Consider the following 24,952-nt stretch of genomic DNA (forward strand, 5'->3'; position numbering starts at 1 on the left):
TATGCCCCCTGGCTTGATGAAGACCCAGACCTCATGGCCAAAGAATACCTAAAGTCACCTTCTGGCTCACTTCCTTTGAGTAATTACTAGACTTGCCATGGCTCTGTTTGATGCAAGACTTTTCTCTCCAGTAGGTCTGTGGAACTAAATGGATTCATGGCATTCAGGGAACAGTACATGGGAATGTCTGTGCCTCCACATTACCAATACATACCGCACCTTTTTAGCTATTCTGGCCACTCACCGCTTCTGCCCCCACAAGCTCGCAGCCTGGATCCCCAGTCATACAGTCTGATTCACCAGCTGTTATCAGCCGAGGACCTGGAGCCACTGGGCACGCCCATGTTGATCGAAGATGGGTGAGTGAGCTCCGTCCTTCTTGGCCCCTTGCAGTCTCAAAGTGTCCTGACCCCACACCCACTCACGTCCCTGGCTGCTATACCTGTGGCTTCAGAATGAGTTGGGCGAATAATGACTCAAGCATCAGGGGACAAATCTGTGCTAATCTTTGAAACCAGTGATCCCTTATTTTTTCCTTAAGCATCATTTCTCATAGAGTTGAGGTTACTTTCCAGTTCCTGTGGAATTGAGATAGAAGGGCCTTTGTTTCTGCTTGGGCCTAGGTAAGCCAGGTCCTGGCATGGGTCGGAGCACTTCCGTGATAGAGATGAGCAGTAATTCTGGGGATAGTCATATATCCAATATAGGCTCCTTCACAAAGCCCTAGCTGGTTGTAGCCTGTCTGCACCCCTCACCAGCATCCCCATGGCTAGCCTGGTGGCACGTGACCACTTTAGGTGCAGACTCGAGTGGGTGGAAGGAGTATTCTTCCAGTCTTTAGTCAGCCGTATAGTTCAGCCTTCGGGCCTACCCATTGCTGCATCCATTACTCCTTGGCCTAGAGCATAAGCGAATGTGTGTTACCAAGCTTAGACCTCCAAGGAACATACACTGAGATTTCTTAAGCTAGTCTCCAGTTTCAGAAGAGGAGATTAAAATATCTACCCACAAGGAGGTCACACAAACCCTTTATAAATCTGGATGTAGGAAACCGGGCGTGGTGGCTCATGCCTGTAATCCCAGCACTTTCGGAGGCCTAGGTGGGCAGATCACAAGGTTACGAGTTCCGGACGAGCCTGGCCAACATGATGAAACCCCATGTGTACTAAAAATACAAAAATTAGCTGGGTATGGTGGCGCGTGCCTGTAAACCCAGCTACTCAGGAAGCTGAGGCAGGAGAATTGCTTGAACCCGGGAAGTGGAGCTTGCAGTGAGCCGAGATTGCGCCACTGCACTCCAGTTCTGGGCGGCAGAGCGAAATTCCGTCTCAGAAAAAAAAAAAAAATTTAGATGTAGGAGTGTGAGGAAAAGTCTTGGCAAGGGGCCTTGAGAGGAAGGAAGCTGAAACTCTTGGGTCTGTGGGTCTGTGGTCTCAAAGGCCCCTTTTATTCCAGCTTTAGCTTAAAGGAAAGGCTGAGCAATGCTGGTTCCTGAACTCACCACCAGGGGGTGGACTGAGAGCAGAAAAAGCTTCTGAACTTGTTCTGTTCTCTTCAGCGGTCTGGATGTGAGGCTTATTTTTGTCCAGTTCCTTTGTTGGGTGGGCATCAGATCCACCCCATTAGAGTTCCATTGCCAGAACTTGAACAGGAGTGACTGGGATTTTCTCTAAGACATGGAACATTAGAGAACACCAACAATAAAAGTCATATTCCCTGACAATTGGACACGTTTCTCTCTCTCTTTTTTTTTTTTTTTTTTTTTTAAGACAGTCTTGCTCTGTCGCCCAGGCTGGAATGCAGTGGCACGATCTTGGCTTACTGCAACCTCTGCCTCTCAGGTTCAAGTGATTCTTCTGCCTCAGCCTCTTGAGTAGCTGGGATTACAGGCATGTGCCACCACACCCAGCTAAATTTTGTGTTTTTAGTAGAGATGGGGTTTCACCATGTTGGCCAGGCTGGTCTCGAACTCCTGACCTCAAGTGATCCACCTGCCTTGGCCTCCCAAAGTGCTGGGATTACAGGCATGAGCCATTGCACCCAGCCAATTGCACACATTTCTAAGTCTCCTTTCCCCTCAGCAGCCTTTCCTCATCAGACCCACCTCTCCAGCCCTGAGCTTGCTGTGCGCCTCAGCCCTCCCCCTTTATCAGAAAATCACACTGAATGGAACTGGAGACCTGTGGGCATGGAGCAAGGAGCCCATTGCCAGAGTCCCTTTGTGCCCTTGGGACTACCTTTTCTCTGTACCCTCATCCTCACCCTCTGACCAATGGAAGTGATTTTCCCCTGTCCCTGCCCCTCAGATACGCTGTGACACAGGCAGAACTGTTTGCCCTGCTTTGCCGCCTGGCCGACGAGCTGCTCTTTAGGCAGATTGCCTGGATCAAGAAACTGCCTTTCTTCTGCGAGCTCTCAATCAAGGATTACACGTGCCTCTTGAGCTCCACATGGCAGGAGCTAATCCTGCTGTCCTCCCTCACCGTTTACAGCAAGCAGATCTTTGGGGAACTGGCTGATGTCACTGCCAAGTACTCACCCTCCGATGAAGAATTACACAGGTGAGGGCTCCTGGCTGGGGAGGAAATACCAAACAACCAAACCATTGTCATCTCTGTAAGGCTGAGTTGCCTGGCCCTTCAGAGGATAGAGGATAGGCACTACACCACATAGGCCTGGATTTGAATCCTCACTCTGCCACTCATTAGATTTGTGACCTTAGCCAAGTCTCTGATCCTCAGGTTCTGAACTGGTAAAATGGAGTGATAACGGAATTTCCCCAGTAAGATGGTTGTTAAGAATAAATTTTTTGTATTCAAGCTTAGCAGAATGCTAAGCTGTAGTTTTTTTAAAAATTATTTTTTGAGACAGAGTCTCACTCTGGCACCCAGGCTGGAGTATAGTGGCATGATCTTGGCTCACTGCAACCTCTGCCTCCCTGGTTCAAGTGATTCTCCTGCCTCAGCCTCCCAAGTAGTTGGGATTACAGGTGCCTGCCACCACACCTGGCTAATTTTTGTATTTTTACTAGAGACAGGGTTTCACCATGTTGGCCAGGCTGGTCTCAAACTGCTGACCTCAAGTGATCCACCCGCCTTAGCCTCTCAAAGTGCTGGGATTACAGACATGAGCCACCACACCCAGCTGATCTTTATTATACTTGGATTACTGAGATAACACATCCAGGAAAAACAAAAATGTAAATTCTGCCTACAAGGCAAGAGGGGCTTTGAACTGGAATTTACAATCCAGGAAAAAGACCTAGGGGTCATTTTGGTACCTATAGTGTGCCAGGCACTAGGCTAGATTTGTTTTTTTGAGACAGTGTCTCTGTCACCCAGGCTGGAGGGCAGTGGTGTGATCTTGGCTCACTGCAAGCTCCGCCTCCCAGGTTCACGCCATTCTCCCGCCTTAGCCTCCTGAGTAACTGGGACTACAGGCGCCCACCACCATGCCTGGCTAATTTTTTGTGTATTTAGTAGAGATGGAGTTTCACCATGTTAGCCAGGATGGTCTCTATCTCCTGACCTCGTGATCCGCCTGCCTCGGCCTCCCAAAGTGCTGGGATTACAGGTGTGAGCCGCCGTGCCTGGCTTAGGCTAGATATTTTTAATTGTCTTCTTTCTTTCTCACAGCCTCCGGCCTTATAGGTGGTGGTGTGCCTATTTTATAGATGAGAAAACTGAAGTTCAGAAAGAGACTTCCCCATAAGGGTTTGGGATTTGAATCCAGAGCCTTAGATTTGAGCATATGCCTGCCTGCCTGAAAAGCTTAGGTTCTTTGAGTCCATATGAGATGTGGTGAGATGTTGAAAGCATAGGACTAGAAGACTGAGCTATTCTCTTTGTCATTTTCTGGCATAAAATTTTATCTCAGCTGGCCAGTATCCTTATAACCTCCTTGTCCAGAGTGGGTAGTCTCCCTGCTGTTCTGGGGCCTGTCCAAGCACACTTTTTACTCATTTACTCTGCAGACCTGGAGCACAGGGCGACCATATTTTCTGACCCCTAAAATCAAGACAAATGATCTGCTGAGATGACTTTCTGCCTTGTTAATTAATCCATATGAAAAGTCTTATAGCCAGGCATGTGGCTCACACCTGCACATCCCGGCACTTTGAGAGGCCAAGGCAAGTGGATCATCTGAGGTTGGGAGTTCGAGACCAGCCTGACTGACATGGAGAAACCCTGTCTCTACAAAAATTAGCCAGGCATGGTGGCGCATGCCTGTAATCCCAGCTACTCGGGAGGCTGAGGCAGGAGAATTGCTTGAACTTGGGAGGTGGAAGTTGCAGTGAGCCGAGATTGTGCCATTGCACTCCAGCCTGGGCAACAAGAGTGAAACTCCATCTCAGAAAAAAAAAAAAAAAAGTCTTATAATGCTTAATTCGTAAATAGACATTTCAATAAATGACCTTTATTGGCTAGTTCAAAAGTCATGGGATTCCAGGGCACCAAGAAGAAAAGAAAAGGTGCCCCTGGCTGGGCGCGGTAGCTCACGCCTGTAATCCCAGCACTTTGGGAGGCCGAGGTGGGCGGATCACGAGGTCAGGAGATCGAGACCATCCTGGCTAACACGGTGAAACCCCGTCTCTACTAAAAATACAAAAATTAGCCGGGCGTGGTGGCGGGCACCTGTAGTCCCAGCTACTTTGGAGGCTGAGACAGGAGAATGGTGTGAACCCGGGTAGGCAGAGCTTGCAGTGAGCCGAGTTTGTGCCACTGCACTTCAGCCTGGGTGACAGAGCAAGACTCTGTTTCAAAAAGAAAGAAAAAAAGGTGCCCCTATCCATGAAAGCTGGAGAGGGGAAAGTAGCAGCTCTTACACTTTTCTTCACAGAACTGGAGTCCATCTCCCCCTGCCACCCAGTTGTGGCATAAAGACAAACCAAGGCTCAAGCAGAGAACAGTGCTCCAAGACTTGCAAGGGCCCTTTGCACAGCTAGGGGAGGGGGGATTCAGCTTGCTGACCCTCTGTACTTGTTTTCTAATATTTCCTTATTAATGATGCTTACTGGCTTCAGGGTGATCTATAAATGACAGAGTTTTGAACCCAGCTGACACTCTGTCTGGTAAACAGAGCTATCTGATTTTGCAGTTGACCTAACCCCTTGTCCAGAGCCTCTAATTCATTGTTTCCATCAAATTCCTGTCTCCTGCTGCATAACTCTGCTCCATAGGGGTGTTTGGATAGCAGTCAGTCTGCTCTGATGCTGTCAGGGTTTGCAGAGCTGGCCCAAGGAGCCCAGCCTTTCTGGGTGCCTGGAATCTACCAGTTTAGCCTGGGACTACAGGATCAGCCTTTGGACTCCACTCCTGAGTAATGGGTTTGCCCAGGCCCTCTGCAGGCAGGGAAGGGTCGCTGGCTTTACAGGGTTCTCTTTGGCTTTGAGCTTCATAAGGCATCCCACTTCACTGTAGCCAGGCCCTTAAGCCCCAAGACCAAGGCAAAAGTCAGTAACAGCAGTAGTAAGGAAACTTCCTTCCTTGGTAGGAATTTTTCTAATCAAGGAGGATCTAAAGCTGTACCGTCCACTATGGTAGCCACTAGCCTCATGTGGCTTTTAAAATACAAATTTATTAAAAATAGAAATGTAGTTCTCATTTGCACCAGCCACATTTCAAGTGCTCAATAGCCACATGGCTAGTGGCTGCTAGTACAAATTAAGATCATTTTTATCATCACATAAAGTTTTATTGAACGTTGCTGTCTTTAGAACGTGTGTTGCTGCTGAGCTGTCAAGTGGGTTCTGAGAAGAGGAAATGGATTTGTTGTTGGACTCTACTGTGGAATCCATCGATGGAAAAATAACAGTTAAACTTCAACACACTAGTTCTGATTCCATGGCCATTTACTGAGTATTGTGTGTTTTGTGGGGAGGAAGCTGGGATCACAGGTGATGCAGACATGGTTTCTGACTCAGAGTCCGTATCCTTGATTTAGGGGACTGGGAGGCAAAAAGAAGCAGATACAACGTACAGTGCAGGGTTGTGTTGGTGGAGATGACGGGGCATCTGAAGAGAACTGTACAAGCATAGACCGAGGAGTGAGTACGTCTGTTCGCAGGGTCGGGGAAAACTTAAGAGAGGAACAGACATTTGAGCTGCACGTTGAAGTGGGTATTTCTAGGTACATTGTAGAGAACAGGAAGGTAGGAGATAACACAAAGTCCTAGAAGTTAGAGATCCTGGATGGTTGCTATGTGCAGGGAATCAAAAGCAATTCTGTGGATTTAGGGTATAAAGAGAATGTATCTAAGACAGAGAAATGAGGGGAGAATTGACTAGAGAGAAAGATACAGGCAAGGCAGGTCATGAAGGTGCTCAAATGTCAATCTAAGTAATTTGGGATTTGTTGTGTAAATAGTATTAAGTCTTGGGAAGTTTTTAAGTGGAGGAATTACACAGGTTGCATTTTAGAAAGACTTCTATGGCAATAAAGTTCAGGATGGATTGGCGTGGACAAGACTGGAGCATCGTGGCTGGGTAGGAAGGAGGCTGTTCCATAGCCCAGGTAAAAGAAAATAAGACCTGGACAAAGCAGCAGTGACTGTGGAGACAGAGAGGGGAGCACAAAGCCAAGAGATGTCAAGGAGATAAAGTCAGTGGGACTTCAGTGAGTGGAAAATGTCGGAGATGACTGCTGAGTTTTTGGACTAGCCAGGCAGGTGGGCACCAATTTTCTTAGCCAGGATGAAGGAGCAGGGAAGAACAGGATGGGAGATGAGTAATGAGTTTGGTTTGGGTGTCTGTGGAGTCTGAGATGCATGTGGAACTGCCTAGGACGTCATAGGAAGTGGAAGAACCTCTGGAGTCAGGTTAACCACTGGAAAGCAGTAACCTCTCTGCTAGAAACCCAGGTTGTGGAGTCTGTAATTGGCCATAGCACTCTCCTACCTTGCCTGCTACTGCCTTGCTCCCACTCCCCCAGATGGCCTTTACTTCTTCACAACTCTTGAGTGCAAGTGAGTTCCTGCTGTCATGGAAAGGCTTTTCCCAGATGATACATGATCACCTCCTTTTTCTCTTCTCAAATATTGAATCAAATTTATGGTGCCCATATTCCTTAATCAGACTGTTATCAGACAGTGAACCGGGTGAATTTGATTTAAAGCAGATTGTAGCACCAGCCAGTGACTGCTCCTAGCCCTAATCAAGACTCCTCTCAAGAGAAGATGCCTTGAGCTAGATGGGCTTTAATGGGCACTTCTATCTCAGCACCAGCTCCATTTCTGCCAGATCTCTGGAAAGTTGCCTCCCAGCTTCCCTGCCTAACTATAAGGCTCAGGAAACAGACTTTTATTTTTGCTACAATAATGGGAGAGATGATGATGGTGCTGTTTGTAGTGATAACAGCTAACAATTATGCCAAATTCTGTCTTAAGTGCCTTACATATATTATCTGTTGAATTCTTACTGCTACCTTGTGTGACTGGCACTAATATTATCCCTGTTCTAGAGATGAGGAGCATGAGGTTGAGAGAGGTGAAAACTAAAGGCTACAAAGCTAGAGAGAGATGGAGCTAAGTTTATCACCTGTGTCTGTTGTGCTCCAATGCCCAGCCTCTTTAACATTGCCTTATACTAAATTCTTATTTTCCCAGAGCATTTTCAGAAGGTTTGACTTTCTGGAATTTGTCCTGAAACTAGTCTTGGTTTTCATCTTGGAGTCTGTACATGGGTGCTGAGATGGCAATTTCTCTAAGGTTGTGGCTGATGGCCACTCCTGGGGGTAGGTGCATTTAGATGAATGAAAAAGAGACAACTGAGTCTCTCAGCCCCCTTAATGGGACATAACTTACATAGTGTCAGTTTGAATTGCTGACTGAATGGTCCAGTGGTTTGGGGGATCCTGGCAGGAATGTTTTCCTTGTCCCAGCATGCTTGTGTAATGGGAACCTAGAAGAAGAATGGGTGTGTTTGTCCAACTTTCTGGCTTTCAATGCTGATAATTTGTAGACAGTGAATACAGGGGCATTAAAACTGGAGTGGGCAGATGTGGAGGAGGCACGGCTACAGGCAAAGGCAGGCCCATGGAACAGAGAACCACTTTGTTTATCAAGGGGTGGGATGCGGGGTGTGGAGGAAAGCTTTGCAGTCAGGCAGTGGAGACTGAGTGGGGGCTGCCGGGCTAGCTGCCAGCCCCCACCACTACTGGGGGTCCATGGTGGCTGCCTGTTGGAGGAATTTTGGAAAAGAGGGATGTGCTGCCCCAAGAGAAAGGGCAGATCAGGGCATATGGACAGGCCAGGCACTTGGGAACTCCTTTGTGTCCCTCAGGTTAAGAGTCAGCCAGGAACAGGTTTGGCACTCCTGGCTAGGGATCTGGCTGATAGCCACACACCTGCAGGGTCTAGAGTGCCAGAGTGAACACTTGGGGTAGGGGGTTGCTGATTAAAGGACAGAGCATTATCTTTGCTTGCTACATACTCCGCCACCAGACAGATGCTGACACTGCCTCTCCCCTTGCGTCCTCCTTTTTTATGCCCTGCCCCATTTCATCCCCACCCCTCCAAGCAGATACTGAAAGAAATTGGCAATAAAGAACTTTTTTTCCCACTCTCAAGAACATAAATATCCAACAGAGTGCTATGATGAGGAGTGGTCTTCACTCCCAGGCATACCGCCTCCTGCAAGTCAGCGTCCTGGAGGTACTTGCAGGGACAGTTCTGTGCACTGTAGCAGACCTGACATCCTCCCAGGGCTGGGCCCTGCTCTGAGTTACTGTGGGGACACAACTCCTGAGGTCCCCTGTGGTAGTATGTGGTTAGCCTTTTCCAGGTAGCAGCTAAGAACAAGACAGGATCAAGAGTGGGCAGTGTAGTGCTGAGGAAAGTCCCTATGCTTGGAATTAGAAAACCTAGGTTTGAACATTGGCCTCATCACCACTACCATTTACTTCCCGTGCAACCTTGGGGTAGCCACCTCTTTTTCTGCTTCCTCATCCCTAACATGGTGGTGATACCATGTATCCTTTCAGGTTATCAGCAAGGTAAAGTGTAAGAATGCATATGAAAAGGCCTAATACATAATAGAGACTCAGTAAATAACTCCCTGAGCCTTCATTTCCACGTGTGAACAAAGGGGGTTATGATTTGTATCCATTCTGTGAATTTATTGGGAATATCAATAAGATTAAATGTCTGTAGAATACTTAATGTGCCTGGCAGGTAGCAAACACTCAACGAATGGTAGAATGGTAGAAACGGTATTATAGATTGGTGGTTATTGTGGTTATTCAATATGAATCTATCGGCCAGGCTGGGAACATATCAGTAAAGTTGTAAAAGCCATTGGGCCAGGTACAGAGAAACTGAGTCAGCCATAGTAGCTCAGATCAGCTAAAAGAATCCCCAGCTCATACTGGGAGCCATGCCAAGGCCGAAGGTCAGAGTTCCAGATTGCATGTGCAGTCATCTCTCAGTATCCGTGGAGGATTGCTTCCAGGATCCCCATGGATACCAAAATCTACAGATGTTCAAGTCCTTCATATAAAATGGTGCAGTATTTGTGTATAACCTATGCATATCTTCCTGTATATTTTAAATCAGCTCTAGAATCTTTATAATACTGGATGCAATATAAATGATGTAAATGCCATGTAAATAGTTATTACATTGGTTTTTGGTTTGGGAGAGTTTCTTGTTTTTTTTTCTTTTTCGGGTTTTTTAGTTGGTTGGTTTTGTTTTGTTTGTTTGTTTGTTTGTTTTCATGAGACAGGGTCTCACTCTATCGCCCAGGCTAGTGCAGTGATAACAGTCACAGCTCACTGCAACCTCCCATGTTCAGGTGATCCTCCCACCTCAGCCTCCCAAGTAGCTGGGACCGCAGGCATGCACTACCATGCCCAGCTAATTTTTGTATTTTTTGTAAAGATGGAGTTTTGCCATGTTGCCCAGGCTGGTAGCGAACTTCTGGGCTCAAGCAGTCTTCCTGCCTCAGCCTCTCAAGGTGCTTGGACTACAGGTGTGAGCCACTACACACAGCCATTATACTGTGTTTTAAAAATTTGTCTTTTTTATTGTTGTATTGTTTTTTTAAAAAATATTTTGATGCAGTTGGTGGAACCCAGAGATATAGAACCCATGGATACTGAGAACTAGCTCTACCTGCTGCTGAGGCTCCCCTTGGTGCTTAAAAAGGGCAGGAGCCTCCGGCCCCAACCAGAGCCAGGCTTTCCCCAAGCAAGAGAAAGTGTCCTGCTTGTCCAGGAAGCCAAAGCCTGCAAAGCCTTCAAAGTTAACACAGAAAACAGTAGATTCCAGAAAGCAGTAGTTCATCCCCAGGTGTTCTGGGCCCTACCCAGATAGGGCCTTCTTGGCCTGGCACAGGGCTGTATTGCACAGATCTGAAGATGTCACCAGGAAGCAGGCCTGAAACTAAGCTGCTCCTCTTTGTGACTGAGCTGTATCTGAGGCCCATTTGGGACCCACTGCCCACTAGCCAGGCCACTCCTAGAATGACTCAGGCCAGACTTGACTGCGTCTTTTATAAACTCCTGCTTCCTGGTTAAGTGTTTGCCTGCTTGGTTTGATGGTATCTCCATCTCTGGTATGAAGTATACCCAAAACATTAATCCCCTGGGCTGGCCTAGCCTGGGGCTCTGTTGCCTAAAACTTGGACTTTCCCCAGAGAGCTCACTCCTAGACCCAAAGAAAGGAGCATGGGGGCTTTGAGCCCCCTCTGCTAGGATATACCACCTTAGATATTAGAAAAACCAAGGCCTTGGGTTCAGGTTCCAAATTCCTACTCTGTCACCAATTAACTGTGTCTTTGTGGACCAGATCCCTCCCTTCTTTGAACTTCAGTTGCTCATCTGTACAGTGGTGATGATTATCTTACCCACCTCATAGGGTTGAGAGAATTAAATGTGATAATGCTCATGAAGTGCCTAGCACAGAGGATGGCGTGATATGGAAACTCAGTTAACATTTTCCTCCCTCCTGCGAAAGTCAGGGATGCCAATAAAAATTTTCACTATGCAGGTTGGGCACGGTGGCTCATGCCTGTAATCCCAGCACTTTGGGAGGCCAAGGCAGGCGGATCACGAGGTCAGGAGATCAAGACCACCCTGGCTAACATGGTGAAACCCCGTCTCTACTAAAAATACAAAAAATTAGCTGGATGTGGTGGCAGGTGCCTATAATCCCAGCTACTCGGGAGGCTGAGGGAGAAGAATCGTTTGAACCTAGGAGGCGGAGGTTGCAGTGAGCCGAGATCGCGCCATTGCACTCCAGCCTGGGTGACAGAGCAAGACTCCATCTCAAAAAAAAAAAAAAAAAATCGCTATGCATAACCTCAGCTCTGCTGGAAGCAGTTAACATAAGCAAATACAATCAGCAGCTTTTTTTGCAGTGTGGCAGAGTCTCACATAGAGTCACCATGGCAGCTGTCATTGATACCAGAGACTGCATCTCAACAATAGCTGTATCTTAATAATGTTGTGTTTCTCCACATTTATATCCCAGACCTTCTTTGGCCCTTGTTAGCCGAAGAATGCAAGCATTATCATTTTGCAGAGGAGGACCTCAAAGCATAGGGGGGTCAGATGACCTTGCCAAGATCTCATAGCTTGTGTGTGATGGAGCTGGATTTGAACCTAGATTGACTCTACCTGACCTTGGGAAGAGCAGCTTGCATGAGCTACGTTGGCCTGTAGACAAAGCATGGATCTGCCTGTACTTCCCAAATGGCTTTGGATCCCATTTCCTCCAAGCTCAGCCTGTTGAAGGAGCTGTAGGAGCTCTTTGGCTGCCCTTTCCTGGCCCCTACTGGTATGACAACCAACTGTTAACACCTGTGTCTGTTCCCCAGATTTAGTGATGAAGGGATGGAGGTGATCGAGCGGCTCATCTACCTCTATCACAAGTTCCATCAGCTAAAGGTCAGCAATGAGGAATATGCTTGCATGAAAGCAATTAACTTCCTAAATCAAGGTGAGTGGCTGGGGTAGGAAAAGGGACCTTTGCGGGGGCCAGGGGGGTCGGTGACATTTGATTTGCCCTCCTGTTTCACCCCTCCTTACCCTCAGGACTGTCACACAGAATCCATCACACCATCTAGGTTTCAATCCAGGAAGACTTGTGCACCCCCTTGTCATCACCCTGACCCTTTATAGTACAGGGAATGCGGGAATGCTTTGGATTTTTTTTTTTCTCCAAACTGAAATGCCACAATCTCTATAACTCATAGAGGAAGGAAGAGGATTCGCTTTGTTTAGTCAGTTTTAATGCATTTGCACACAGACACCAAGGACAGTACGTGCGTCATTTTAAATATGTACCAAGTTTACCAGTGACTGAAGAAGAGCAGAGTGACTGATGAAACTATTGGAGATAAGGCCTCTGTAACAGGCTGGCAGTGGTTCTGACAGCCCCTTCAGGGCAGAGCAGGAGTGCACAAACACACACACACACGCGCATATCAAGCATGACTTTTAATTAAAAGAATGCTGGGCCGGGCGTGGTGGCTCACACCTGTAATCCTAGCACTTTGGGAGGCCGAGGTGGGTGGGTCACAAGGTCAGGAGATCAAGACCATTCTGGCTAACATGGTGAAACCCCGTCTCTATTAAAAATACAAAAATTGGCTGGGTGCAGTGGCTCACGCCTGTAATCCCAGCTACTGGGGAGGCTGAGGCAGGAGAATGGCATGAACCCAGGAGGCGGAGCTTGCAGTGAGCCGAGATTGGGCCACTGCACTCCAGCGTGAGTGACAGAGCGAGACTCCGTCTCAAAAAAAAAAAAAAAAAAAAAGAATGCCGGATGTGATTTATGTGGAATATTACCTGCAAAGGGGCACTTGGCAGCTGCTGGTAAAACCAGTATAGGGAGGAGGGTTGTATTCTCTTTTTTCCAAAGTAGCTAATGTGTACTCTGCTCCCATAGTGGCACTGGATTCTTCTGCTGCCTGTGGCATTGCAAATGCCCTCGTCCTGTGTCCTGTTTCCAGTCCAGAGCTCCTCTTCTCTTGGCCTACTCTCACCCTACATTGGCCAAACCTCTTTGTACTTCTACACCATTCATGCATTTATCTGGTGTTCTGCATGTCTCCCTTAGGCCAAGCCCTGTGCTGAGCATTAAAGACATTGAAAAAACTTAGTCTCCAGGTCTCTGGCCTCAAGAAGTATACATTCTGATGGCACTTGTCATATTACTTGTGCCTCAGATGGGGAGAGAACAGTAGCAACTTCTTGAAGGAGGAGAAATCTGAGCTGAGCCTCAGAGGGTGGGTAAGATTTATATATAGACATATGTAGCTCTCTATATGGGTGGGTAAGATTTATATATATACACATATATAGCTCCCTCTCTCTATATATATAGAGAGAGAAATCTATGTAGAAAAAATGGAGGGGCCAGGCACAGTGGCTCAGGCCTGTAATCCCAACACTTGGAGAGGCCAAGGTAGGAGGATCACTTGAGCCCAGGAGTTTGAGACCAATCCAAGCAACATAGTAAGACCCCATCTCTACAGAGAATTTAAAAAATTAGTTGAGCATGGTGGCACACACCTGTAGTCCTAGCTTCTCAGGAGGCTGAGGTGGAATCATCTATTGAGCCAGGAAGTCGAGGCTACAGTGAGCTGTTGATCGTACCACTGCACTCCAGCCTAGGTGACAGAGTGAGACCCTATCTAAAAAAAAATGGAGGGACAGCCCAGGAGGAAGATTAAGAACAGAAGCGCATAGGAGGTGGGGTGTGTGTGTGTGTGTGTGTGTGTTACAAACCTGAATGTGTAGGTATCAGCAGGGTTTCTGATTGGTTGCAGCAAAGGGCAAATTTAAAGATACTGTAAAGGATTAATTTGGAAAGGTAGGTTATTCAGTCATTTGTTTAGTATTTTCTCGTATTCTCTGGTTGTTTTGGGAGTTTGGTATGAAGTTGAGAGAAGCCCTAGCCCTCGAGGGGCTCTGTCTGCTTACTGTCCTCTGTATTTTTTTCGTCTCTCTCTTATTTCTCTTCCCTTACGCAGAGCTTAGTTCCTCCCTATCAGAGAAGATCCGCTCTTGTGAGTGTTTAGTAACTTAGTTGAAAGATGCACATATTTAAGGAGCTGGTGTTTCTTCCACATTAGAATGCCCGTGCCATTCCCTGTATGTTTTTTTTTCCCACAGATATCAGGGGTCTGACCAGTGCCTCACAGCTGGAACAGCTGAACAAACGATACTGGTACATTTGCCAGGATTTTACTGAATATAAATACACACATCAGCCAAACCGCTTTCCTGATCTCATGATGTGCTTACCTGAGATTCGATATATTGCAGGTAACATTCTGGGTCTTGGGCTTCCAACCCTTCCTTGCTTCTCTTAGCTTGTGAAGGGAATGAGGCAAGCAGTGTTTTCAGGGTGCCCATTCCAGCCCATCACCAGCTGCATGAAAGAGTTCTCACCGTTGCCCTCAAAAAAGGTCTGTTATAATGAGAAGCTTGCATTCTCCCTAGAGAAGAGAAGTTAATTTCCTGAGCTCTTACGATGTGCAGGATACTTTGTGGCCTTATATCATTTAATCTCACACCAGTCTCTGCTGGTGGTTGGTGATATTATAGCCATTCTATGGATGAGGAAACAGAGGCTCAGAGTATCTCAAATTAACTTAATGTCTTGAATTGTGTACTTTAAATGAATTTTATGATACACGAATTATATCTCAGTTTTTAAGATTACCTTCATTTCACAGAATTGCCCATGAGCTTTGAGGGATCATTTATTTAAAGTGGTATCTTTAGCTCGGCACAGTGGCTCATGCCTGTAATCCCAGCTACTCAGGAGGCTGGGGAAAGAGGATCAGTTGAGGCTAGGAGTAAAGACCAGCCTGGGCAACATAGTGAGGCCTCATCTCTTAAAAAATTAAGATAAAATAAGAATAGGAAAAATAAAGTTTAAAATCCTGTATTTGCAGAGGAATTTTATGTATTGGGGGGTGTGTGTATGTATGTATGTTTTTATGTGGTCTTGACCCCTTCTGAGCTTCCTGACATTTAAATAGGTCTATTTCAATATAGAATCCTGGCTTTTCTGATTGTTGCTTTGCTTCATGTAGTAAATATTCTTGTTCTGGCTGTCCAGCACATACTGAGGGGCAGCTCAGAAATGTGACCTATAGACCAGGATTCTTCCTATAAAATTCAGCAATACAGTTTTTTAATTCAACATAAAAATTCTAGAGAAAGCAATACAATTTTAAAAGAAAAATATTTCAATCTGACAAGGGAATTTTTTTTTCTACTTCTTGGGCCACAAAGCAGTCTAGCAAATGTGATCTGGGCCTAAACTATTGGAATTTTGGCAATATTTTGACAGTTTGTCTCAGTATTTTCTAAGCTAGAGTTTACTACATGAGCTATTAAGCAGGGACTCTGTGAAGTAAAAGGAAGTCAACAATTACACACCACTCTCCTCCATAGAACTGAGTCCTCAGCCTTGGCGACACTTCCAGTCACCTGGAAAACTTAAAAAAAAAAAATCAATGTTTGAGTTGCACCTGGAGATTTTGGTTTAATTGGAATGGGGTGGAGTCTGGAGATCAATCAGTGTTTTCAAACAGTTCCCCAGGTCACTCAGAGGTACGGTTTGGGAGAAGAAACACAGCCTTAGGTATTTACAAATTATATTAGCACACTGAATGCTCTGAGAAGCCCTTCAATCAAGAAATCTGTAAAGCTCTTTTAACCCTGAGTTTCTCAAATGTATTTGGCCTTTTACCCCCACTCTTTTTTCCCCTAGTACTTTTATTAACCTATTAAACCATTCCGAAGTGTAATATTTTATAGAATATTACTTAGAAAATCTACCGGGGCTTGAGGGGGTGAAGAAAACAGGACAGAATTTTCTCAGACTACCTCTCAGTTTCAGATTCCTTGTCTATAAAATGAGGGTAAAAAGCAGTACACAGAAATAGTGTGAGAATTCAATGAGTTAATGCATTTAACCACCTAGAACAGAGTAAGTATTCCCTGAGCAGTAGAATGATGATGAGTTGGCACCATTACTAGGCTCCCTAGGGCACCCAAAGGGGTCTGGATGTTAGGATGTTAACACAGTGTGTCTGACCTTTGTGATACTCCTGGCACTTCTCTTGCTCCAGTCACTCAGCAAGGTGATACTCTCCCTCCAGCAGTCCAAGGAGGCTGACTTGCCTGTCCACTAGAGTGACCACTGCTAACTCTTCTTCTCCCCCTTTGTTCCCAGGAAAGATGGTGAATGTGCCCCTGGAGCAGCTGCCCCTCCTCTTTAAGGTGGTGCTGCATTCCTGCAAGACAAGTGTGGGCAAGGAATGACCTGTTCCCAGCGCCCTCCTCAGGCCAACCACAGCGCCTTGGGTGGGCAGGACAGGCTCTGGAGGAAAAAGCCGGAGAGACCAAGATGGAGTCTGTGGAGCAGCATTTCCCATTGCCTCCATAGCAAGAAGAGTTTTTGTTTGTTTGTCTGTTTTTTTAACCTCATTTTTCTATATATTTATTTCACGACAGAGTTGAATGTATGGCCTTCAACATGATGCACATGCTTTTGTGTGAATGCAGCCAATGCATTTTCTTACAGTTTACAGAATGTGAAGATGTTTAATGTTACAGTGTTGTCATTGTTTAGAAATAGTTCTTTTGTATTTTGAGGGAGAGGGTGGGATGGGGCTAAGATGACTATTTCCATAATGTTGACAAAGATTGACTACCTCAATGGAAATGGGGGGTGTGGCCATCCCTACTTTTTCCACATTTTCTCAGCAGACTCACACATTTGTCTGTCAGAGAGCAAATTGCCTTTTTTAGCCACAGAATTGCCAGATAAAAGGGCACACTGTAAAGGGGCAAAGTGTTATTAGGAGATTTACTAAGCAAGGTTGGTGAGACGGCAACAGGGCAGGAGATGAAGATTGAGCCATGTCCTTTCCTTGGAAAGCATGCAAATTAAGAGAGTAGGGCACAGTGACCATATTTAAGGCAGGTATCCTTCCACCTAACAAGTCCTAAGGGCAGAAAAATTTCTGTTCTCACACATTGCTGCCCTGCTTACCCCTGCACCACCATCACTGTCTACCACTGTGAACTTTCCATCTAGGCAAAGTCCTGGCAATCAGTTGATCCACAGGACTCGCCTCCCAGCTCCCTTGGGGCCCCCAGCTACCTAGTTTCCTTACCTGGATCTCCTGAGGCCCACCTTCCTCCTTCCCGCTCCCTTACACATTTGACTTCCTATTGGCCCTTTGAAAAACCAGCTGAGCAGAATGCCATATTCTGAAGCCTGGTGCCCACTACTGATTTATTCTCCTTTCACCTTATTTCCTTCAAAGGGTAGTAGGGCAAGGCCAGACTGCAAAAAGAATAGACACTCCCCTTTTGAAATCTCCTGTTCCTCTCCCCTCCCCTTCCTACCATACCCTCAGGTCTAAATCCAAAAACTTCAGGCTTTTTTAAAAATACAGTGAGAAGGACCATTCATTCACCTGTCTGCTGACCAGAAATGTTGCCCCTAAGTTCTTCTCCAAGTTCTCCTTTTCTCTCCAGAGTGAGACCAGTTTTCCTCAGGGACCCAGAACATAAAGCCCAAGGCCCAGAGTGGCCCAGCTGCCTCTTAGTTCAGCAGTGGACTGGCCAGCCAAGGCCTGGAGGGCTGGAGCCAGAAGCACCTGGAAGGGAAGGGGGGCTTTAAACTACCTCAGGTTCCTAATGGCCCAGCTGCTACCTCTGCAGACATGGCCTGGACTCCTTGATCTCTCACTACCTGCCCCACCTCATCCCAGGACGTGTTCCTTACCCTCTTGACTTTGGCCAGCGCCACACCAGGTCTGTCTTGGAACTCTTTCAGGTGCTTTTCCCCTTTTCGCCTTAATGTAGCAGTTGTCCTGCCTACACCCAGGTACCTTCCACAGCCAGTGTGGCAAGCTGACCACTTAGTTGGCTGCATGCCTGGGTAGGTTGGAGGGGCCCACGGCACCTCCTTCTGCCTATTTAGTCAAAGGCTGTTTGCTCTCTCCCCAACTCAACCTAGTGAAGCTACCCAGGAGGCCACCACGTCGTGTGCATACTGGGTAGTCCATGCCTGATTGTAATTGTTTCTTTCTGGTGAAATGTTACGGGTACCCACAGAGTGATGATTGTGGCCCTTGATGGATCTGAAACTCAGAGCATGACTCCTCAATGCCGTTTGCCCAGTTGCTCTGAGAAAGAAGAGACATGTTCCTCAGGAAAAGCTCCAGCTAGCATGGTTTTCACGTCAATGGGAAGATTCTTGTGTGTTCGTGTGTATCTGTTTATTTCTAAGTTCATGATACTTGTTCCCCTGAATTTTTTTATCTAACCAACTAGATCACATTCTTTGGCCACAGGTCAGACTCTGAGCTGCTTTCCTCCAGATCAGGAAGGAGACACATATCACAGACCCTTTCTCTAAGACAGCTCCTGTGTACAGCATCATTCTTTGCTGAGGCCTCCATCTGTCCAATTATTATTTTTGAAATTGCTTTTCAAATTTAACATTTTACCCGTTGTGTTGGTGTCAAAAGAAATTGCTCTCTGATGAGGCAAGAACATGTCTCTCCAACAACGTAGTATTGAACAGAGCAAGTTGTTAATTTGTGGAGTAGGGGAAACGTTCTGCAAGTTGCCATTGTACAAATCCAGTTTTACAAATGTTTGCAGCAGATTCCACAGAACAAAGAGCCCATTCATTGCCGAGAGCCCTGCAGAATCTCTGAGCCAAGTGGCCGTGTGTTCCGAGCTGGAGCCTGACCTGTGGACCATCTTTAATGTCTTCTGCACCAGTCCTTTTATGACATGGGCTTTTTTAAAACAGGGTAAAGTGAATGTGTTGCATTGCAAACTCAGGTATTATGAGGAGAAGGTAGGAGTGTAGCTAGCAGCGTGGAGACATTAGGTCATCCACTAGATGTATTTGTGAATTTGGTTTGAAGGACACAGAGAAAGGTTGGAGGGGGAGGTGTGGTATGTTTATTTTTTGCTTTCTTCCCATAATGTTTGGTTAACAGGTAGCCTTTTTGCTAGTGGAAGGAGAGAAAACTTGTACATGTTTTCTCTAATTTCTCTCTCTGCCCTCTCTCTGATCCCCAGCGAGCAAAAGCACTCACTTGGAGTGAGAATTTTGTTTTGTTTTGTTTTTGTTTTTTTTGTTTTTTTTTTTTTGAGACAGAGTCTCGCTCTGTCGCCCAGGCTGGAGTGCATGGCGTGATCTTGGCTCACTGCAAGCTCCGCCTCCCGGGTTCACGCCATTCTCCTGCCTCAGCCTCCCGAGTTGCTGGGACTACAGGCGCCCGCCACCACGCCTGGCTAATTTTTTTTTTGTATTTTTAGTAGAGACAGGGTTTCACCATGTTAACCAGGATGGTCTCGATCTCCTGAACTCGTGGTCCACCCGCCTCGGCCTCCCAAAGTCCTGGGATTACAGGCGTGAGCCACCGCGCCCGGCCGAGTGAGAATTTTTATGCCATAAAAATACGACTCTGAAAGCTACGTGGAAAAGGAGAATCTCACCTCCTTACACTATGTTGAAACATGCAAGCCTTTTCCTCCCTGTCCTTTTTGATGTTTTCTTGTCCCAAGACAAAAGTTTGGCATCTTGGAACTTATTCATGCTCTCTGGCTGCCTTTGTAGACTTTTGGAGTCCCTTGCAAGGTTTGGTGGTCTTGCCCTTAATCTGGAGAAATTCCCCAGAATCTGTCTCAAAGGGCTCAACCTGGCTCAGAGGACACCCAGCCCCTATGCCCCACTCACAAAAGAGAGGTGGGCAAACCCCCAGGGATAGGAGGAAGTAGGCAGGATCCTCCCTATCCTGTTCCCCAGAACCAGAGCAAGGAACGAGGAATCCTAAGGGTTTCTGTGGCGTCACTGAATGTCACCCAGTCCACATCAGCCTGCCTGTCACCTGCCACCCTTTTTCAGGGAGGTGAGTACCTGCCGTGGTCAACCGTCACCAGATCCTTAAAATCCTGGGCTCAGTCTGAGCTAGCTGTGTTGCTCTGTTAACCATTTCCTACATTTGTTTGTTCATTCTGGATTTCCTGGGGGAATGGGACTGATGGAGACAGACAAACCCACTGTGGGCAGCATCTAAGCCATGTCCAAGGTTGGTCGAATTAAGGGAACCCTGTCCTCTCAGCAGGACAGAAAGCTGAGCTGTGGTTCCAGGCCCTCCTCTCTGGGCCCCTGGTATATATCTTTTTTCCTTGTTGCTTTTGAAATTTTTGCAATTGTTTTAAGAATCCAGTCTTTCAGACCAGCCCTTTTATTAAGCTTTGAATTTTTTAATTGATTTTTTTAAGTAAAAAACAAAAAAACAAACAAAAACAAAATTTAACCAAAAAAAAAAAAAAAAAAAGCTACTCTTACTCCCCTGCCTCCCCCTACCCCAGCCCATGAGAGTTCCCTTGCACTCCCCTCTGCCTTTGCAGTTGATCATCCTCCCTTTCTGCTTGGCTTGAAGCATCTATGTCCAGTGTCTGTGAAATGATGTTTTATCTGTGTGTCAGGATGAGAAACGGCAGTCATTCCACCACGTGTTGGAAACTGGTTAGCCTGGAGACAAGGGTTTCTGGGGCCACAGCTCAGGGATGTGTATTTAATTACAGGATCCCCAGAAACTCCTCTCTAGGCTGCCACAGCAACATTTTTTCTGGGCTTGGGAGCCATACCTGAACTGTTTCCTCCAAGGCGGGAGCTCCAGAGAGCCTGCCAAGTCTGGAGCAAGCTGGGGCTTCCGCTTTGGCCAGACCTGGGCCACCATGAGATTGAAGCCTTCTAGCTGTCCTACGACATGAGCCACGGTGGCCCTGCCTCTTCCCGCTCATAGAAGCCTGGTCCCTCTGTCTAGCCCAGTCCCCATCTAGCATCCGTCTCCTGGGCCTGAAGCCCTAAATGGGCCACAGCCTGCACAGGAATCAACTGTAGGCTCAAAGGGAGGCGGTGAGTAAGGTCAGAGCCTGCTCCAAGCCCAAGAACAAAAGTTGTGTTACTGGTGGAGGCTGGTCCCCAGATCTAGCCCTGCTGTCTTTGCCCTTTGATGACCATTGTTTTCTTTCTCTAAAATGTCTTGTAATAGATGATAATGTTGTTGACTCAAATTTCCATGAAAAAGAAAAAAAAACTACCTCTTAAGCGACATCCTGGTCGATTCCTCTCTGAGCAATCCTGTGGGAAAAGAATACTGTAGCTCCTGCTCTGTTTACTTGTTTCTGTCGGGAAAGAAGCCCCGCCTGCCCTGGGCTGTTGGTGTTTTTGTCTGTGTTGCCATCCCAGGTCTGCCATAGGGGCTGGTGGCTGCATTGTAATGTCTGGTCTATGTCTGGGGATTCCTTCCCACCTACCCAGCCAGGGACTGGTCACCCCCGTGAAGAGGCCTCCATTTCCTTCCTGTGCTCCAGGGCATAGGGAGCACCACTCCCATAGACACTACCTTTAGGGGCTCTGGTGGCACACACATCCACGAGCCTACCCCCGGGTTACCTGCCCTAGGTCCACCTCCACCCACAGTCCTGTGTGTAGGAATCGAGGAAACGGGATGTCCCTGAGCCCTTGTCCCCAAAGGGCCGGCCAAGGGCTGCCTGCCAGCCTGACTCCATCAACCCTGCATGACCAAATGATAGCTGGTGGGCTCTGCAGGCTACCCAGGCCCTCTGCTACCTCCCACCCTGCCAGCTGGCAAGGGATGGGCCTTGTTCTGTGAATTGACTACCTGTGGAAATGTGACCAATTAGTGTGAAATGCATGTTTAGCAAGTGTTAGGTACTGTATTTGAACCAATAAATGTGAATCCTTCTGCACATGGCATCTGTCTATGAAGCTTGTCTGGGGTTCTGGGGAGGGATGATGGCGTGTCCTGAGGTGCCGGCTTGTGCCTTCAGACCTGTGGCTCTTGCTCATAGCTGACACCCACCTCAATTACTGTTGCTGAGGCTCTGGCAGGGGGCGGTGTCTCAGAACTGTCTGAATCAATGAACCAGCACTGACTGAAGTGCCCACCTTGTGTCCCAGGCACCATATTGAACTTCAAGGATTATTACTTCTATTTTGTAAGTGAAGAAACTACAGTTGAGGGAGGTGAAAAGACTCTCCCGGGGTGAGTGGCACAAGCAGAGAAGTGAGCCTAGTGGAGAGGCAGATACAGACCGCAGTGCAGGGGGGATGAGGTGGTCATTAGGAATGTATGTGGGGTTGTAAGGGCCTGGAGAAGGAGTGGCTTGTTCTATGCAGGATAGTCAGGAAGAGCTTCACAGATGAGTGTTGTTGAAGGTGGCCCTTGAAGAAAGTCACGAGGCAAAGGGATCCACAGGTAGGCCAGGTGGAGGGATCCATGTCCAAAGGGCTGGCTGTATCAGAAAGACGGGAGTGTTCCAGTATAACAAGGGACTGCCATGACTGGAATGGTGGCAGGTGGGAGGGATTAGCAAGAGTTGAGGCTGGAGAAGCAATTGGGAGCCTTGGATGCCACATTCAGGAGTGTGGGGAAAGAAGGCCGTCAGCTGAGTCTTGGGCAAGAGGGCAGCATCATAGTGCGTGAGAGGCCAATGGATGGTCTAGGATGCACTGTGCTCTAACAAAGTGATACTGTCTTTCCAGAAAATAGGTGAGATCTATTAATAGCTTTTCTAGAGCTAAAAAATGGAGGCTCTAAGAGATCAAGGGATGTGGCCAAAATCACACAGGAGTGTTAAGTTCGTACTTGAACCCAGATCTACCCAACTGTCCTGTAGGCCTGCTCATATGATCAGAGAAGTGGCAGAGTTTGGGTTGAGGGTGTATGAAGACAGATGGGAGAGATGAAGGCTTCTCAGGCTGGGAAGATAAAGGCTGAGGAGGGTTTGATCAAAGTCTATTAATCCTCTTGTGTGAAATGAGGGAAGCCCAGCTGCCTTCCCATTCCTCAGCCTCCAGCACAAGAAACCAGAGAGCCCTTGAGTTTTGAAAGAGATGGGTTTAGAACAAAGGAAATGCTGCAGAACGAATTAATAGACTGTCTTCCTTGCCCCACAAGAGGGAACAGATACACAGAGGTGCCGGGAGGAGAAGGGACGCATTGGCCCACCGCCTCGAGAGTCCAGGCACTGTGATTGGTGCTTCGCGCGTGTCACCTCAGTAATCTTCCTGACGGCCTTGCAAGGGGTAGGTGTCAGCCCCATTTTTCTAATAAGCAAATTGAGGCTCAAGGAAGTTAAGCCTTTTGCTTCAGATGACACATGAGTCAGTGGCAGAATTGGCTTTTGAATCCAGGTCTATCTGATACTAAAGTTGCAACAGGCTTCCTCCCTGCTCAGTCTTAGCAATTCAGTAGTGCTGAATGTGGGTGTCCAGAGTTTGTAGCAAAGCTCAGTAATGGCCTTTGGGTGAACCTTTTCCATACAAAAATAAATAAAAATAAAAAACATTAATAAAAGATTAATTCTGTAAGAGGTGGATGAACAGACCCAACCAAAGTGAGCTGAAAAGCGGTGCTGTCCAAACATGTAGAATACTGCAGGTGCTACCGTTCGTATGGCTTCTCAGAACAACACCCCCCCCTTCACCCCGAGATGGTTCCATGGAAAAAGCCAGAATTCTGTTGCCAAAAATATGGGAAGTGCTGCACTTGCTCTATCGTCCTCATTGATTCTCAGCCCTTATTGGCATACTAAAGGCTCTGAGAAGTCCCACCTGAAGAAAACTAACGTTTAACCCAGGTTCTACCAAAAGCATTTGAGCATTGGACTTTTTTGCCTCCTGTTAAAATTCTGCTGGGATAATATTCCATGGAATAAAAGGACACTGCTCTAAATACATAAATTGCTGCTTATGTGACACTGAGTTTTTAGTTTCCTGGGTGCCAGCCAATAATACGGAACAATAATAAAGTAACATCTAGAAAACAAAGCAAAGCTCTGTGCTAAATATTTTGTGTGCATTAGAGTACTACTGATTCCCCAGGGCAACCCAGTGAGATTAATGCTATAATGATCCCATATTACAGATAAGAAAACTGAGGCCCAGAAAGAGTAAGTCATTTGCTTGAGGTTACATAACTGGCGAGATGTCAGGAATGAATATAAACCAAATGTCAGGAATAAATATAAACTGGCATCGATTGAGCGCGTACTATTCGATAGGATCTGTGCTGCGATTCTTATCCTTGTGCAAACCCTCAGAGGTACGTAAAACCATCTACATACCTGAAGAAACAGGGAAAGCTGGCTACTCCAAATTAAGTCAGAGTCTGAAGACAGACGCCCCTGGAAATGATGGCAAGGGAGAGTCCTGGGATGAGGTTGGGTCTGACTACACAGAGCTCTTTCCAGGGGTCATTTCCTTCATGCGGTCTATGAGACAGCAGGCACATCAACCAGAGATCTCACCAGCTAGTCACTGTTGGAGCTGAGACCTGAATCCAGGGCTTCTGACTCAGGAACCCATGCTTTTCCTGCAACTCCTCGTTCCAGTTCTTGCCCTTCCTGGTTGTATGTGACCTTGACCCAGACAGATGCTTCTCCGATCCTCAATTTCCCTGTCAGACAAATGGGGGTGATGGTACCTGTGTTCTGGGGGACAGGGGCAGGGTTAAGGAAGAGTGAGTGTGTCTGGCTTAATGTTGGGTCTCAGTGAAGTCAATACCTGAAAGGAGGCTGGGTACGGGGAGCTGTCGCCCCTACACCCCAACAGCAGAAACTCAGCAGAGCCAGGAGCCTTGGCCTGGCTGCCCATCAGGGTTTTAGGTCCACAGTGGTAATCAGTCTCTGAGATCCTATGGCAAAAGTGCCCAACTGCCAGACCCGGGGCTCTTGGAGTCTTGTTCCCTTGGCAACAAGTCTCACCATGGAGACCACAGCCCCATCTTGCCCTCCCTGCATGCTGCCTCTCCACAAACCTTCCTTGTTCAACACCCAGTCCTGGGAGCAGTGTAGGTACTGAGGAGTGCTTCCAGGAGGCACTTCCTCAGATGAGGAGTTGGAGGCAAAAGGATCTCCCATTTTT

General features: G+C 47.0%; 1 protein-coding gene across 4 annotated transcripts in view; it reads left to right on the forward strand.

Moving 5' to 3' along the window:
• Positions 1–16,562, forward strand: part of NR6A1 (nuclear receptor subfamily 6 group A member 1) — a 255,627-nt gene extending 239,065 nt beyond the window's left edge. The window contains exons 6-10 of one of the 4 annotated variants that reach the window (XM_025360666.1): positions 132–359; positions 2,307–2,561; positions 11,814–11,935; positions 14,116–14,268; positions 16,193–16,562. In XM_025360666.1, coding sequence (XP_025216451.1) covers positions 132–359; positions 2,307–2,561; positions 11,814–11,935; positions 14,116–14,268; positions 16,193–16,281 — 847 coding nt within the window. In that variant the 3' untranslated portion in view covers positions 16,282–16,562. The remainder of the gene's footprint in view (positions 1–131; positions 360–2,306; positions 2,562–11,813; positions 11,936–14,115; positions 14,269–16,192) is intronic. The other 3 variants (XM_025360664.1, XM_025360667.1, XM_025360665.1) reach the window with 3 other exon arrangements.
• Positions 16,563–24,952: the final 8,390 nt, after the last annotated feature.

This window comes from Theropithecus gelada, chromosome 15 (assembly GCF_003255815.1).
Source record: "Theropithecus gelada isolate Dixy chromosome 15, Tgel_1.0, whole genome shotgun sequence".
Lineage (NCBI taxonomy): Eukaryota > Metazoa > Chordata > Mammalia > Primates > Cercopithecidae > Theropithecus > Theropithecus gelada.